The 15741-nt window shown below is 41.4% G+C and overlaps 1 protein-coding gene across 2 annotated transcripts in view; it reads left to right on the top strand.

Moving 5' to 3' along the window:
* The window catches only part of pigg (phosphatidylinositol glycan anchor biosynthesis class G), a 35173-nt gene extending 23259 nt beyond the window's left edge, over nucleotides 1-11914 (top strand). Inside the window, exons 10-13 of one of the 2 annotated variants that reach the window (XM_055642758.1) lie at nucleotides 1025-1204; nucleotides 4833-5142; nucleotides 5616-5779; nucleotides 7255-11914. In XM_055642758.1, the coding sequence (XP_055498733.1) occupies nucleotides 1025-1204; nucleotides 4833-5142; nucleotides 5616-5779; nucleotides 7255-7483 (883 nt within the window). In that variant the 3' untranslated portion in view covers nucleotides 7484-11914. Of the gene's footprint in view, nucleotides 1-1024; nucleotides 1217-4832; nucleotides 5143-5615; nucleotides 5780-7254 lie in introns of both variants that reach the window. The other variant, XM_055642747.1, reaches the window with a different exon arrangement.
* Nucleotides 11915-15741: the final 3827 nt, after the last annotated feature.

Genomic DNA, 15741 nt, shown 5'->3' with positions numbered 1-15741 from the left:
CCTCCTTTCCCCCATGCTTGCACCTTTTTCTCCCCTCGCCCTCCCCACATTCCTTCCTCTGGCTTCACAATTCACAGCTCTTCGAAGCTTTTGTCGCACACCTTCTATTTTAATGTCTGGCCTTTGTTCCAACCATTTGCTTATCAAAATTCATGGAGCATTTGCATTATCTATATTTCCTTGCAACGTGTTATATTATACATTTCTATCTTGTAGTTCATCTGCACACTTTATTTGATCTACCTCATTCTGCCATTTATAATTTGCCTTTCACTGCCATTGTTCCCTCTGGTTTAGTTTTGCCTTGGCTGATTTGCACAACCCAAGTTGAAATTGCTAGTAAATTAGAAGCATGATGAATATTTTCACCATCATCCTTGAATTCCTGCTCTGTACCCATCCCCATTATGTTGTCACTCATCCAACAGGTGCAGGGCAATTTCCTTCAATTTCTTATCCAGTTCAAAAAATAGCACCAAATGACATTGCCTTATTTTACATGTCGAACATTGGTTAGTGGCTTAAAAACAATATTAACTCTAACCCAAGATAGACACAAAATGCTGGAGTAACTCAGCGGGACAGGCAGCATCTCTGGATAGAAGGAATGGGTGACGTTTCGGATCGAGACTCTTCTGACGGGTCCTTCTGTGGTCTGAAGAAGGGTCTCGATCCAAAACGTCACCCATTCCTTCTATCCAGTGATGCTGCTTGTCCTGATGAGTTACTCCAGCATTTTGTGTCTATCTTTGATTGTTTCATAAGTCTGGTACAATGAAGTAGCATTTTCCATTTTGTAGTAGTAGCTTATTTCACGGTAAAAGCATATGTTAGGTATTTTATGCAACCACACAGTCAGAGGTTAGATGAGGGCCTTTTGAAATCTTGCAATATTGTGAATGAAAATAGAAGCCTAGTTCAATAATAAAAATTCAAATAATTTACGAAACGTGAGATTAAGAATGGCCATTATTAATTCCAATCACACATTTTACTGATGATTGATATGCTTTTTCTTTTGCAGCTCCAATCACAGAATAGAACTCTCCACATTGACAGCAATTTCCCTGCTTTTGATCTTTGTCTTGGTTCAGAAGAAGGGTTCCTTTGTTTCCAAAGCAGCTCTTGCATTGGGGCTGGTGGGAATTTACTGCTATCGTGCAGCAGTTGGGAATGTGGTTTTTCCATGGAAGCTGGATAAACAGTATGTGTCCAAGTACGTACTTGTAGCAGGTATTTGCTGTGTGCCTTGAGCCATGTGTGCTAATTCAATGTGTTTTGTAAAAATATATTAGCCATGTACAATCATAATTGAAATTGAGCATAATGTAGCCTTTTGTCATCATGGGGAGATGTTTTAGGTTGCTTTTTTAAAATTCATTGAATTATAAGGATATAGAAATTATATAATTCGGATAAATTCCAGACCAAAACTAAGCACATTTGCGGCTTGAATTGATTCTACACTCATTGCTTCAGTGTACTGCCCAGCATTATCCTTGGCAGTAAAATCAATTTTGCTAAGTTGACAAGATTTACATCTGCATATACTGTTATAGACCACTCGGACAAAAAGACATTGGAGGCCATTTGTGTTTAACTTTCGTTTAGTTTAGAGATACAGCGTGGAAACAGGCCCTTTGGTCCATCGAGTCCGCGCCGACCAGCGATCCCCGCACACCAACACTATCCTACACACTAGGGACAATTTTACAATTATACCAAGCCAATTAACCTACAAACCTGTACGTCTTTGGAGTGTGGGGGGAAACCGGAGAAAACCCATTCAGGTCACGGGGTGAACATACAAACTCTGTACAGGCAAGCACCAGCATATAGGATCAAAGCCGATTATGTGGTGCTGTAAGGCAGCAACTCTACCGCTGTGCCAGCGTGCTGCCCTGTGTCAATGGTGATTTTACTCCAATATCTTATTGATCGAACTCCAAGGTAGTGATTAATAGGTTGATGCACTGTTGATTTAGAGAAATTCTAAAAATCAAGCTTGGAATTTTGATTATCTGAGCTTGCTATAGGAAAGCTGGAAAGAATGCTGAAATATTTACGAGGATGTTTAGTTTAGCTTATTGTCACGTGCATCGAGGTAGAGTGGAAAGCTTTTGTTGCATTCTATCCAGTGAGCAGAAAGACAGTACATGATTACAATCAGGCCATTTGCAGTGTATAGATACATGATAAGGGAATAACGTTTAGTGCAAGGTAAAGCCAGCAAAGTCCAAACAAGGATGGTCCGAGGGTCACCAATGAGGTAGATAGTAGTTCAGCACTGCTCTCTGGTTGTGGTTGGATGATTCATTTGCTTGATAACAGCTGTGAAGAAACTATCCCTGAATATGGAGCTGTGCGTTTTCACACTTCTATTACTTTTGCCTGATGGGAGAGGGGAGAAGAGGGAGTGGCCAGGGTGCGACTCGTCCTTGATTATGCTGCTGGCCTTGCCAAGGCAGCGTGAGGTATAAATGGAGTCAATGGAAGAGAGGTTGGTTTGTGTGATGGTCTGGGCTGCATCCACAATTTGCTGCAATATCTTGCGATCTTGTATGAAGCTGTTCCCAAACCAAGCTGTGATGCATCCTGATAAAATGCTTTCTATAGTGCGTCTGTAGAAGTTGGTGACATGCCGAACTTCCTCAGCCTTTTAAAGAAGTAGAGGCATTGATGTGCTTTCTTGGTCGTTGCTTCAATATGGGTGCTCCAGGAGAGGAGGATGTTGCCAGCACTTGAGGTGCCTGAGCTATGGGGAGTGGTTGGGCAGGTTAGGACTTTATTTCTTGGAGCGCAAGAGGATGAAGTGCACAAGAGGAATAGATAGAGTGGGTGTACAGTCATTTACCCAGTGTAGGTGAATCAAGAACCACAGGACATGAGTTTTAGCTGAGAGGGAAAGATTTAACAGGAATCTGAGGGGCAACGTTTTCATGCAGAGGGTTAGAGATATATGGAATGAGCTGCCAAAGGGGTAGTTGAGGCAGATACGATAACAACATTTAAAAGACATTTGGATAAATTCATGGACAGGAATGTTTTAGAGGGATATGGGCCAAACATGGGCAGATGGGACTAGTGTAGATGGGGCAGCTTGGTCGGCATGGGCAAATTGGGCTGAAGAATCTGTTTCTTTACTGTATGACTGACTAAAATACACTAATATCCAGGGGAAGGAAATAAATGTTCCTTAAAAAGGGCTTTCAATGTGGGGTGAAGGGGTATGGGACAATTGACATTCTCTAGTGGAATAGGATTGTTCTGTGTAGAGTGGAAATAGTGCAACTGGATAATCAGCTGGTCATGAGAACAACCTTTCATATGGTGTCATAGACACATTATCTATAAAAACAGGCAAGGTGTGTATATGCGTAATGTCACTTTTTGAAGTTGAGCATTTTTGATTACTTGGCACTGCATTTAAAACTGTGTTGTGCTGTAAAGCAGCACACAGCACTAACACTGTTAAAAATCTTGCTTCAGTGTAAACCCACAGGGCAAAATATGTGAAGGCATGGAAAATGTCTCAAACCACAAAACAATCTGGGTGTGTTAATAGGCCGTTAGAGTGAATGCCATTGTGGTGCATTAATGGAGAATGTCATCAAAGGCCAGGGTACTCTACTCTGCCTGGATAACCTAACTAACCAATGTTCTACTGGGAGAGGAAAAGCTGTTTGCATGGGTAGCTGGAAGTTTCACTTCTTCCTGCTGGCATCCTGTAGGATTTTAGTTTGTTAAATTCCTTTGCTAATTCTATACAGCTGAGTTTGAGTTCAGTCCCGTTTCTCCAGAGTCTGAGTAAGTAAAGAATCTTCTAGCCATAGACAGACTCTAAATGCTGGAGTAACTCAGATTCAGATTCAGATTCAATTTTAATTGTCATTGTCAGTGTACAGTACAGAGACAACGAAATGCATTTAGCATCTCCCTTGAAGAGCGACATAGCAAACGATTTGAATAAAAAATAAATAATAAGTGTCCGGGGGGGGGGGGGGGGGTGATTGGCAGTCACCGAGGTACGTTGTTTAGTAGAGTGACAGCCGCCGGAAAGAAGCTGTTCCTCGACCTGCTGGTTCGGCAACGGAGAGACCTGTAGCGCCTCCCGGATGGTAGGAGGGTAAACAGTCCATGGTTGGGGTGAGAGCAGTCCTTGGCGATGCTGAGCGCCCTCCGCAGACAGCGCTTGCTTTGGACAGACTCAATGGAGGGGAGCGTGGAACCGGTGATGCGTTGGGCAATTTTCACCACCCTCTGCAGTGCCTTCCGGTCGGAGACAGAGCAGTTGCCATACCATACTGTGATGCAGTTGGTAAGGATGCTCTCGATGGTGCAGCGGTAGAAGTTCACCAGGATCTGAGGAGACAGATGGACCTTCTTCAGTCTCCTCAGGAAGAAGAGACGCTGATGAGCCTTTTTGATCAGAGTAGAGGTATTGTGGGTCCAAGAGAGGTCATCGGAGAACTCAGCGGGTCATGCAGCATCTCTGGAGAGAAGGAATAGGTGATATTTCGGACTGAGGCCCTTCTTCAGACTCGACTCATCCCAACATCTTGACACATCACCTATTCCTTTTCTCCAGAGATACTGAGTAATTCCAGCATTTTGTGTATCTTCTGGATCATTTGACAGCACCTATGATTTCTCACATTTCCTTCATTAAAGAAACAATACTGGTTTTATATGTATAGGTTATTCACCTGTTAATAATTTGAAAGTTTCAATCTAAGTCATCGTCTTATTACACAATTGTGTAAGGAGAATATGCCGTTCACTATAGCATACATTGTATAAATATAACACTTTATTCATGTTTCTTTTGTTAGGGGTATTATCGAAGCACGTTTTGTTTACGTATTTATACTTGGCATACTTTTCACGGGAGTTAAAGACCTTCTGAAATCTGGAGTTGTTTCATCTGACACAGTGACAAACAGTCGGGGACTCTGGGAAATATACAATGGACTCGTGCTCTTGGCTGCATTACTACTGCGCCCTCACAACCTGCCAGTGTTATTGTTTATCCTTTTGGTTCAAATGATTTTGACCAGATTTATTTGGCGGATATTGGATTATGATGCAGCACAAATTACCATCATATATTACTGGTTTGGCCAGGCCTCCTTTTATTTTCAGGTAACTGTTTCTTGCTATTTTATTAATCCTGACCTTCAAGTCTAATGTTTTATACTGATCCAATAAGATGATATGAACGTTAGGGTTTTAGAAAGCAGAATTAGCAGAACATTTAGTACCTATTGTTAATTACAAAAGGAATTTCATTTTGGAAATGTGGAACTAATTTCAGGTAGTACCTTCTCTCTGTTCAGTGAGTAGTCCTGACTTGAAATTATATTTCAAAGATTGTAAGGCTTCTACATATGAAGATTTTTAAAAATAGGGCTTTGTGACGTGCACTATTCTTTATTTATAATATTGCTTTTCATTTTGAAAGTATGCAGATAAGTGTTATTTCAGTTGTTGCAATTTTTCAATGTCAATGTTATGACACCAAAGTAGGTCATTAGTAGAATAAAAATTCCGTGGGTTTACGTGGAGATATAAAAATCCTATTTGCTAAAATGAAAATTGCATAAAATTCTCTGCAGGGAAATTCAAACAGCATCGCAACTGTGGATATTTCAGCTGGTTTTGTGGGTTTTGAGGACTATGTGAAGCTACCGGCAATCTTCCTAACGATATTTGGTACTTATATTGGCCCTCTGCTGTGGGCAGTGCACCTCACCTGTTATATGAGCTCAGAAAGAAGCAGGTACTGACTTATTTGATTTTCTTGCATTGATAAGAAACAAACATCATTCACGTTATTTAAGTAGTTTTCATTTGCAAATTGGAACTTTACAGGCATCAAAATTGAGTAATTTAATTCTGGTTCTCTTTGGGATAGTTTTTTTATAATTTTGAGTTTGTTTAAATGTGCATTTATGAATGGTTGAATTTTAAATACTATAACCATCTTCAGTGGAGCTATTTTTCCTTTGCAATAGAGCATTTAAAATGCATTGACACTATCACCATTCAATACATTCATTTTTTTAAAAACTCCAAGATCATTAATGAGCAGAACATATGATCCATATGATGGCATTTATTTATCCACTGGAAAAATATTTTCAATGTTGATCATCACTTAGTGAGTAGGATCCTGATGAGAAAATCCTCCACTGGATCGAACCAAACTGAACAGAGGTGATCATAATTGAATTCAGATCAGTAACATAGAAACATAGAAATTAGGTGCAGGAGTAGGCCATTCGGCCCTTCGAGTCTGCACCGCCATTCAATATGATCATGGCTGATCATCCTACTCAGTATCCCGTACCTGCCTTCTCTCCATACCCCCTGATCCCCTTAGCCACAAGGGCCACATCTAACTCCCTCTTAAATATAGCCAACGAACTGGCCTCAACTACCCTCTGTGGCAGAGACATCCTTTCAATGTTCCTGCTGGAGTTTAGTGGCTTCAGTTCAATTATAAATGTTTTCACACTAGTCCTTGAGAGCAAATGTTCCTTCCATTGTAGTTTAGTTTAAGAGTTACAGATTGGAAACAGGCCCTTCGGCCTACCAAATCTGCCAATGAACCTACCAACAGCATGCCTATGGAATGTGGGAGGAAACTGGAGCGCCTGGAGAAACGCAACGTGGTCACAGGGAGAGTGTACAAAATCCATACAGAAAGCACCCGCAGTTAGGATCAAAACCAGGTCTCTGGTGCTGTAAGGCAGCAGCTTTATTGCTGTGTCTCCCGCTGTGTACTGAAGCTTTCTTGATATCCATGAATTTCATTTGTGGAGCAGGTGGAGAATGTGCAATTACAATAAGTAGACTAATATTTGTTGTCTATTGCCTTTTGGAATTTGGGATCAGTGCTATGATTTTTCCTGTGGTGATTTAAGATCCTGGCATCAAAGGAAAACACATACTTATTATAAAACAAAGTGCATTTTTAGTTAGATAGAAGATTTAAAAAAGTGCAGGAGTAACTCAGCAGGTCAGGCAATGTCTCTGGAGAAAATGGATGGATGACATTTCGACCCAAAACATCTCCCATTCTTTTTCTTCAGAGATGCTGCTTGATCTGCTGGGTTACTACAGCACTTTGTGGCTTTTTGCATTTTTGGATAATTACATTAAAAGAGTAAAGTTTTTATTCATAGTGCCACTTTAAAAAAAAATGTCGTTTTATTTCAGATGTTATTCTTATCCTTGTATCTTTTCTGGCAGGTATTCTTCTGCTTCAGTTGGACACAGCTGTTACTGTTTTATTCTGTTGCGGGCCATTCCAGCAGCAGTTTACATTATTCTAATTACCTCTCTACGCTATCATCTATTTATATGGAGTGTTTTCTCACCTAAATTACTCTATGAAGGAATGCACACGCTAGTGACAGCAGCAGCTTGTATCATGTTCACAGCAATGGATCAGAAAAGAATGTTTAAAACTTTATCTTAAAAACTGTATTGCACTGAATTTGCTTGTGGTGTTTTTCAAAAAAATCTGTAATGTAACAAATTGTTGTAAAGGAAAACATTTGAATTGATGGTGATGCAAATGAAACCTACACTTTTCTACTGTTTTTATAATTCACAAATATACCCCTGTGCTTGGGGTAGGGGCATAAAGAGATGGTCAGGAGTGGATGGAGTTTCTCTTTTAAGCATTAAAAAGACAACAACAGATTGGTCTATCACACATCTTTACAATCACAATTCTATATCTTTTGTCTGGTCACAATCCAGATGTCTGTGTTGTTTTGAGAAATCCACCTTTGCCCGTGTCCCCCTGTCCTCATTGGGTCTGCAAATTATTTCCTTTTAGTTACCTATCCTGTTCCCTTTTACATGCTACAGTTGAATTGTCTCCATTTTCTTCATTACTACCTCTGCTGTAGTTTATTTATGTTAGTGCAAAGCAGACTGCTAAATAGCTGTTGACCGTTCGTGCTATCAAAGGTTGGTTTCCTGCCCATTGAATGATGTGCTTCTATAATCAGTCTGAATTTGAATAACAATGTAAATTTGTGTCTTTAGTGATTTTAAACCAATAGTTTTAATGTTTCTCGAAGATTTCCCAAGTCGTTTTTATTAACCGAGTTAACTAAATGTTAACTAAGAATCGTTTTATAAAATGTCAGTCATTATTTTGATGGGTTCATTTTGACTGTGCTTGGTGTCCGTTAACAATGGCCATACGAGGTCAAATAGCTGTGGGTTCATGTCCAACTTTGGAGCTTTGAGGCAACATTGAAGGCTGATGTAGTGCAGTGTTGATGGAACATTACACACAGTTGATGCTGTCCTATTGAGATTGATGAAAAACAGGGATACAAAAAGAAAGATTCTATAAAGTAATCTTGAACTTAGTTAGACATAGACAGAATGTGGGAGCCCAGGGACACAGGTGGAGCCTCTAGCTGCTACAACTGTGGCAAGTGCGTCCAGCTTCAGCTCCTAAATGACCGTGTTGGGGCACTGTCTCTCGAGAACAGAACACCTCTCTCTCGAGAATGTTCAGAATTTGGCTCGTGACATCCTGAACCCAGCAGCAGGGAGGCAACAAACCATCCTCGCATCTCGTCTGCCGCCACAGAATCTTCTGTCTGCTCCTCGGACAATGGAGTCACCCACCACTAGGGCTCTGCCCTACGTTGGTCTCACCGGTCGAGTCCCATTTCCAGGATTGGAGCCACCGACATGTCCGCCGCTCGGACTGGAAACATCGTCTCCCCGGACAGTGCCCAAGAGGGCGTACCTGTTTTCATTAGGCACAGCCACCTGGGTCTTCTGCACTCCACGATTTCCTCCCTTTCTCTCCGTCACACACCTTGGTTCTTCCCCTAACCTTGGCGTGACCACCTCACTGTGGGTCCTGTCCAGCAAACTCTCGTTTTCCTGGATGGGCCAGTTAGAAACTGGCAAGTATGATGTTGGAATTACTGAGACATGGCTGCAAGAGGGCCAGGGCTGGGAACTGAATATTCAAGGGTATACCTCCTATCGAAAAGACAGACAGGTGAGGTGGGCAGAGGGGGTGGGGTTGCCCTTTTGGTGAGGAATGAAATTCAGTCCCTTGCAAGGGATGACATTGAAGCAGGAGATGTGGAGTCAGTATGGATAGAACTAAGGAATTGTAAGGGTAAAAAGACCTTAATGGGACTAATCTACAGGCCCCCCAAACTGTAGCCTGGACATAAGGCGCAAGTTGAATCGAGTTAAAATTGGCATGTAGTAAAAGCAATGCTGTGGTTGTTATGGGACATTTCAACATGCAGGTAGACTGGGAAAATCAGGTTGGTACTGGACCCCAAGAAAGGGACATTGTAGAGTGCCTTCATGATGGATTCTTTGAACAGCTTGTATTGTAGCCGACCAGGGAGAAGGCAATTCTGGATTTAGTGTTATGTAATGAACCGGATTTGATGAAGGACCTCAAGGTTAATGAGCCATTAGGAGGCAGTGACCATAACATGGTCAGGTTTAATCTACAATTGGAGAGGGAGAAGAGTAGATCGGAGGTGTCAGTGTTGCAGTTGAATAAAGGGGACTATGGGGCCATGAGGGAGGAGCTGGCCAAAGTTGACTGGAAAGATACACTAGCAGGGATGACAGTGGAACAAAAATGGCAGGTGTTTCTAGGAATAATACAGAAGGTGCAGGATCAGTTCATTCCTAGGAGGAAGAAAGATTCCAAGGGGAGAAAGGGACGACCATGGCTGACAAGGGACGTCAGGGACAGTATAAAAATTAAAGCGAAGAAGTACAACGTAGCAAAGATGAGCGGGAAGCAAGAGGATTGGGTAATGTTTAAAGAACAACAGAAGATAACCAAAAAGACAATACGGGGAGAAAAGATGAGGTACGAAGGTAAGCTAGCCAAGAATATAAAGCAGGATAGTAAAAGCTTCTTTAGGTATGTGAAGAGGAAAAAATTAGTTAAGACCAAAGTTGGACCCTTGAAGACCGAAAAAGGTAAATTTATTATGGGGAACAAGGAAATGGCAGATGAGTTGAACAGGTACTTTGGATCTGTCTTCACTAAGGAGGACACAAACAATCTTCCTGATATAGTAGTGACCAGAGGATCTGGGGTGATGGAGGAACTGAAGGAAATCCACATTAGGCAGGAAATGATGTTGGATAGACTGATGGGACTGAAGGCTGATAAATCCCCAGGGCCTGATGGTCTGCATCCCAGGGTACTTAAGGAAGTGGCTCTAGAAATCGTGAATGCATTGGTGATAATTTTCCAATGATCTATAGACTCGGGATCAGTTCCTGTGGATTGGAGGGTGGCTAATGTTATCCCACTTTTTAAGAAAGGCGGGAGAAAATGGGGAATTATAGACCAGTTAGCCTGACATCGGTGGTGGGGAAGATGCTGGAGTCGATTATAAAAGATGAGATAGCCGCACATTTGGATAGCAGTAACAGGATCGGTCCGAGTCAGCATGGATTTACGAAGGGGAAATCAAGCTTGACTAATCTTCTGGAATTTTTTGAAGATGTAACTAAGAAAATGGACAAGGGAGAGCCAGTGGATGTGGAGAGGGGATCTCATTGAAACATATAAGATTGTTAAGGGCTTGGACACACTAGAGGCAAGAAACATGTTCCTGATGTTGGAGTCCAGAACCAGGGGCCACAGTTTAAGAATAAGGAATAAGTAGTAAGCCATTTAGAACGGAGACGAGGAAACACTTTTTCTCACAGAGAGTGGTGGGTCTGTGGAATTATCTGCTTCAGAGGGTGGTGGAGGCAGTTTCTCTGGATGCTTTCAAGATAGGGCTCTTAAAAATAGCAGAGTCAGGACATGGGGAGAAGGCAGGAACGGAGTACTGATTGGGGATGATCAGCCATGATCACATTGAATGGCGGTGCTGGCTCGAAGGGCTAAATGGCCTACTCCTGCACCTATTGTCTATATACCTGACCTCTTACTTTGAAAGCCATAATTTTAAACGTAGTCCCATAAAATCCAAAGGTGACTGATTTATTTTGTTATAGATTTGATTGTGGTGTGATTGATTGTAGTTTCCAAACACTGGAGCTTGTAGATGGACCACAGTGACATTGTCTCTGCAAAAATCTTAGAGTGCTGACAGAACTCAGCAGGTCAGATTGCATCTGTGTAAGGAAATGGACAAGAAGTTTCAGATCCATCCTGTCTGGTTGCTGAGTTCTTCCAGCACTGTATTTTGCTCAAGATTCCACCATCTGCAGTCCCCTTTGCATTCCTTATGATTATTTTTATAGACTTTATAAAAATTTAAAACAAATTTTAGACACTCCTTTCAAATCTTGGTAGTTGTGCAATAACACGTTAGTTACGTTCCTAAGATACCTCGTGTTATAGAAAATCTCAAGACAATTGTCAATGGGGGAAAAGGGAGTTGGGGCTAGAGAGTTTCAGACTCAAAATAACAAAGATATTTTTCCCCACAGGAAATTCAAAACTAAAGATCTTTTCAATAGCAATAATTATTTTTGTTGTTTAAAAATAATGTTACATTGATTAATAGAGTATCTTTGCACAATCAAAGTGACTACTTGTCAATTTCAGTGGCCGACCACAGTTAAAATAGCAGCTATCTTAAGAGACACTGTCTGATTAATGTTTTAGCTTTTCTTCTTGTTAATTTCCAAGGTAACTTTTTAATGGTTCTCTTGTTATGGAGTTCTCTAATTCATAATACGTTATATCCAATGCATGTTAATGGAAATGCAGATTTTAGCAGAACTACCTATACTGTGTTCAGACTGGATGGTGGGAATTGATGGTCACTAAACGCATCTTATCTGTTCTTCCAATTTACTACTTGATAATGACACCAATTATTTGATCTATTTTTTAATGCAGAGGAATAAAGTGACTTATTTTTCAGAATTGTGTTTTCTTTGCATGCCTATAATCAATGCCACTATTATGAATTGTAATATTTGACAATAAGATGCATTAAAAAGCACCTGTGACCATTTTCGGTTAAACCCTTCATTTTGGGTCAGATTGACAATCAATTTGTTTTCATAACTTGTTCCATATCCTGAAAGAGCATACAGCAGCATCCACTTTGGAACTAACAATTGCCAGTCTGAGGTTAATGTCAACTGAAAGGTTATAAATTAATCTTTGGGAAATGATTGACAAGGTATGATCAAAGATAAGGGCCAATTTAGACTTTGAATCCTGCAATATAATAAATAAGGGTTATAGACTTCAGCAGTAGTCAAGGGAATAAACTTAAATTGCTGACTGCAGCAAATTTTCCTACTTCTGAAGATGATCGTTCAAATTTGTGGCACATTATCTGGGAACATGAACCAGTTAAAACTAAATTTAGTTTTATCAATATGACACTCGGTTTGAAGTTTATAAATTTAATTTAGCAGCATGAATTAACAATGTTAAGGAACAAATTCATCAAGTTGGGGAACTGATTTCTTTTTAACATTGTAATCCTATCGTAAGGAATAAGGATGCCTCTGTCCATCATCTATATGGAATCACTAAGAAATGCTAGTGAGGATAGGACAAATTAATGTGTGGCCGAGTTGTGCTGGGAGCAGAAATTCCGATTTTGGGACCATTGGGATTCCATCTAAGACAGAAGTGAAGATAGACACAAAATGCTGGAATAGCTCAATGGAACAGGCAGCATCTCTTCTTCCTTCTCTCCAGAGATGTTGCCTGTCCCACTGAGTTACTCCAACATTTTGTGTCTTTCTTCGGTTTAAACTAGCATCTGCAGTTCCTTCCTACACATTGGGACAGAAGTGAGGATGCGTTGCAGCTGAACCGGAGGCGGACTAATGTTCTGACAGGCAGGCTTACATGTGCTAAATTGGCAGCAGGACTGGATCCAATGTAGTAGTGATGTGGGTGGGAAGTTGATACAAGTCAAAGACAGCATGTTAAGTAAACAAGGCAGGCACAGCAGGGAGTGAGGAAGGACAGTTAAATTAGTCTGAGATGATATTACTTAGGAATTGTCCAATGAGACTACATGGGTGGAGCTGAAAAATTATACGGGAATGTTGGAATTGTACTGTAGGCCCCAAGTAGGCTTCGGGGGTGGATGTGACCTTTCCTGCCGTATCCCCCGTCTCCATGTCCGTCTGCGCTGAGGCCTATCGCGGAGCTGACGGCCTCCAACTGCGACCGACCTCGCGGAGTACGGATTCAGCCGCGGGACTTACCTACCATCACCCGGCCGGGTCACAACATCGGAAGCTTGGATTGCCTCAGCGCAGAGCGAGAGCAAGGAGGGAAGAGACAATGACTTTGGGACTTTAAACTGTGTTGAGTGTTTGTTATTTATTCTATGTAATGACTGCAGGCTAAACCATTTTGTTGCACTGAAAAGTGCAATGACAATAAATTGAATCCAATCCAATCCAAATAGTCACTGAGAATTAGAGGAACAAATATGCTGGGACGTTGCAGACAGCTGCAAGATCAATACGGTTGTTATAGTAAGGGGTTTTAACTTTATTGATATAGAGTGGGACTGTCATAGTCCCAAGGGTTTAAATGGGGAAGGAATTTAAGTGGATTCAGGAAAGTTTCCCTGGGCAATATTAAGGGAGAGGAAAAAGTTTTACCTAGTTAGGAACTGGGCAAGGCACGTGATTGAAGTGTCAGTGGTTGGGGCTTTTGGACCCAGTGAATACACTTTCAGTATATTAGGTTTAAATTAGTTATGGGTATGGAAGGCTGATCTGCAAGTTAAAGTTCTAAACAGAGGCAAGACCAACTGGTATTGGGTGGAAGCTTGCAAAAGGTGATTGGAGTAGCTTGTTTGCAGGCAAAGGGACATCTGGCAAGTGGGATGTTTAAGTGTGATAGTTAGAGCTAAGAACAATGCAGGTAGGAGTAAAGTGCCCTGGATGATGAGAGAAAATGAGGCTAGAGGACTGTTTAAAAGGTAAAACATTAACTTTTTTGACGCAGGTGGTGGAGAGAAGGAATAAGATGCATATGAAATAGTGGAGGGAGGAACAATAACATTTAAAATGCATTTGGGCAGGTGCATGGATAGGAAAGGTTTAGAGAGCTATGGGCCTGGTGTGGATAAATTGGACTAGTCTGGATGGGACATCTTAGTTGGCATAGACAAGCTGGGCTGAACTTGCAGGCGAACCTTGCGGGTTGGAGCCCGAGTCTTGTGTGTCGATGAGCCTTGCAAGTCAGCGGAGCCTGGGCTGAAGGAGCCTGGGTCAGTGGCGCGGTGGCATCAGGAGGGGACACGGTGGCGGCGGCGATCGAAGAGGGCGCCGGCGGTCAAGGACATGCCACATGGGAGTCAGAGAATGTGCCACTGGGAACAAAGGAAGACCTGGCGAGGGAGGAGGGGGCAGAAGAATAAAGGAAGACCTGGCGAGGGGGAATGGCCAGGAACGGGGAGAACAAAGGAGGGCATGGTTGGGGAACTGCTGTGGGGTGGGGGGGGAAGGACAAGGGTGGACCTGGCCCAGGATATTTTAACTTTGTCAGCGCTTTTTATGTGGTGACTTGCAAGCAAAGAATTTCATTGTGACTTGCGTCCGTATAGTATTCAATGAAGGGCCTACTGTGCTGTATGACTAAATCTGCAGTGATTTCTGCATGCAACAGTGGAAGTAACAGAAAAATAGGTGCAGGAGTAGGCCATTCGGCCCTTCAAGCCAGAACCGTCATTCAATATGAACATGGCTGGTCATCTAAAATCAGTACCCCGTTCCTGCTTTTTCCCCAAATCCCTTGATTCCTTTAGAGCTAAATCTAACTCTCTTGAAATCTGCTGCACTATAGTAATCACCTGAAAATGTAAAAACCTACACCATCACATTATCCATTTTACAAAAAAAATGATTGATTGGAGTTAAAGGGCTTCACTTTGGCTTTATGATTTAATTAACATCCGCATCGGTGCTCAAAACTAACTGAATCTAGACCTGTCCATTTCCAAAACCAACTGTATCTGATGTTTTAATTCATTTTTACAGCTATTTTTCAAATTATCCATAATTGATGGTGGTGAATCACCTTGAATTGCTGCAGTCCTTCTGAAGGCACTTCCACAGTTCCACATGCAGGGGAATTCCAGGTATTTAATGATGCACTGCTGTAATCTGCATGAGATCTAGCAGAGTGTAGTGACAAATTTGTTAGAAATCGGTCAACACACGATAGATATTTGGATTCAAATGTACAAAAGTTTGAAGTTTCCTGATATTTATGCATTTAAATGTTGGGAGATTATTGAATTGCTAATATTGTGCAGCAGGCACTTGGCCTTTGGGAACCAATGTTCAATGTTATCTGGAGTGTTGACTCATTTGATTTACAGTAAACTGCTTAACCTGATCACCCCTCATAGATGGATGACATCAATTGGAATATTTACGTGCTTCTTTGACACAAAGCAATTCAACACAGGATATCCCACGTTATCAAAAATATCCATTTTCGCAGAGCATTGACTGAAGGCGGTTTAATCCCAGTGGTTTCTGGTAAATGCTAAGTGAAACTATAGATTGCCAGCTACACAATGGGGTCAAAACGGAGAACATTGTGACAACTCATATAGGCATTACTTTCTCCTCACTTCTAATTCAATGTTCTGGTTTGTCTTAAAGAGTTATTATGCTTGTTAAGCCAGCAATCAGACAATTAACTCTGCTTCCCACAGTTGTATGCTCTGTGGCATTAATGATAAAACATGGACATTAACA

The sequence above is a fragment of the Leucoraja erinacea genome, chromosome 1 (assembly GCF_028641065.1).
Source record: "Leucoraja erinacea ecotype New England chromosome 1, Leri_hhj_1, whole genome shotgun sequence".
Lineage (NCBI taxonomy): Eukaryota > Metazoa > Chordata > Chondrichthyes > Rajiformes > Rajidae > Leucoraja > Leucoraja erinaceus.
This window is presented reverse-complemented; position numbering and strand designations above follow the sequence as displayed.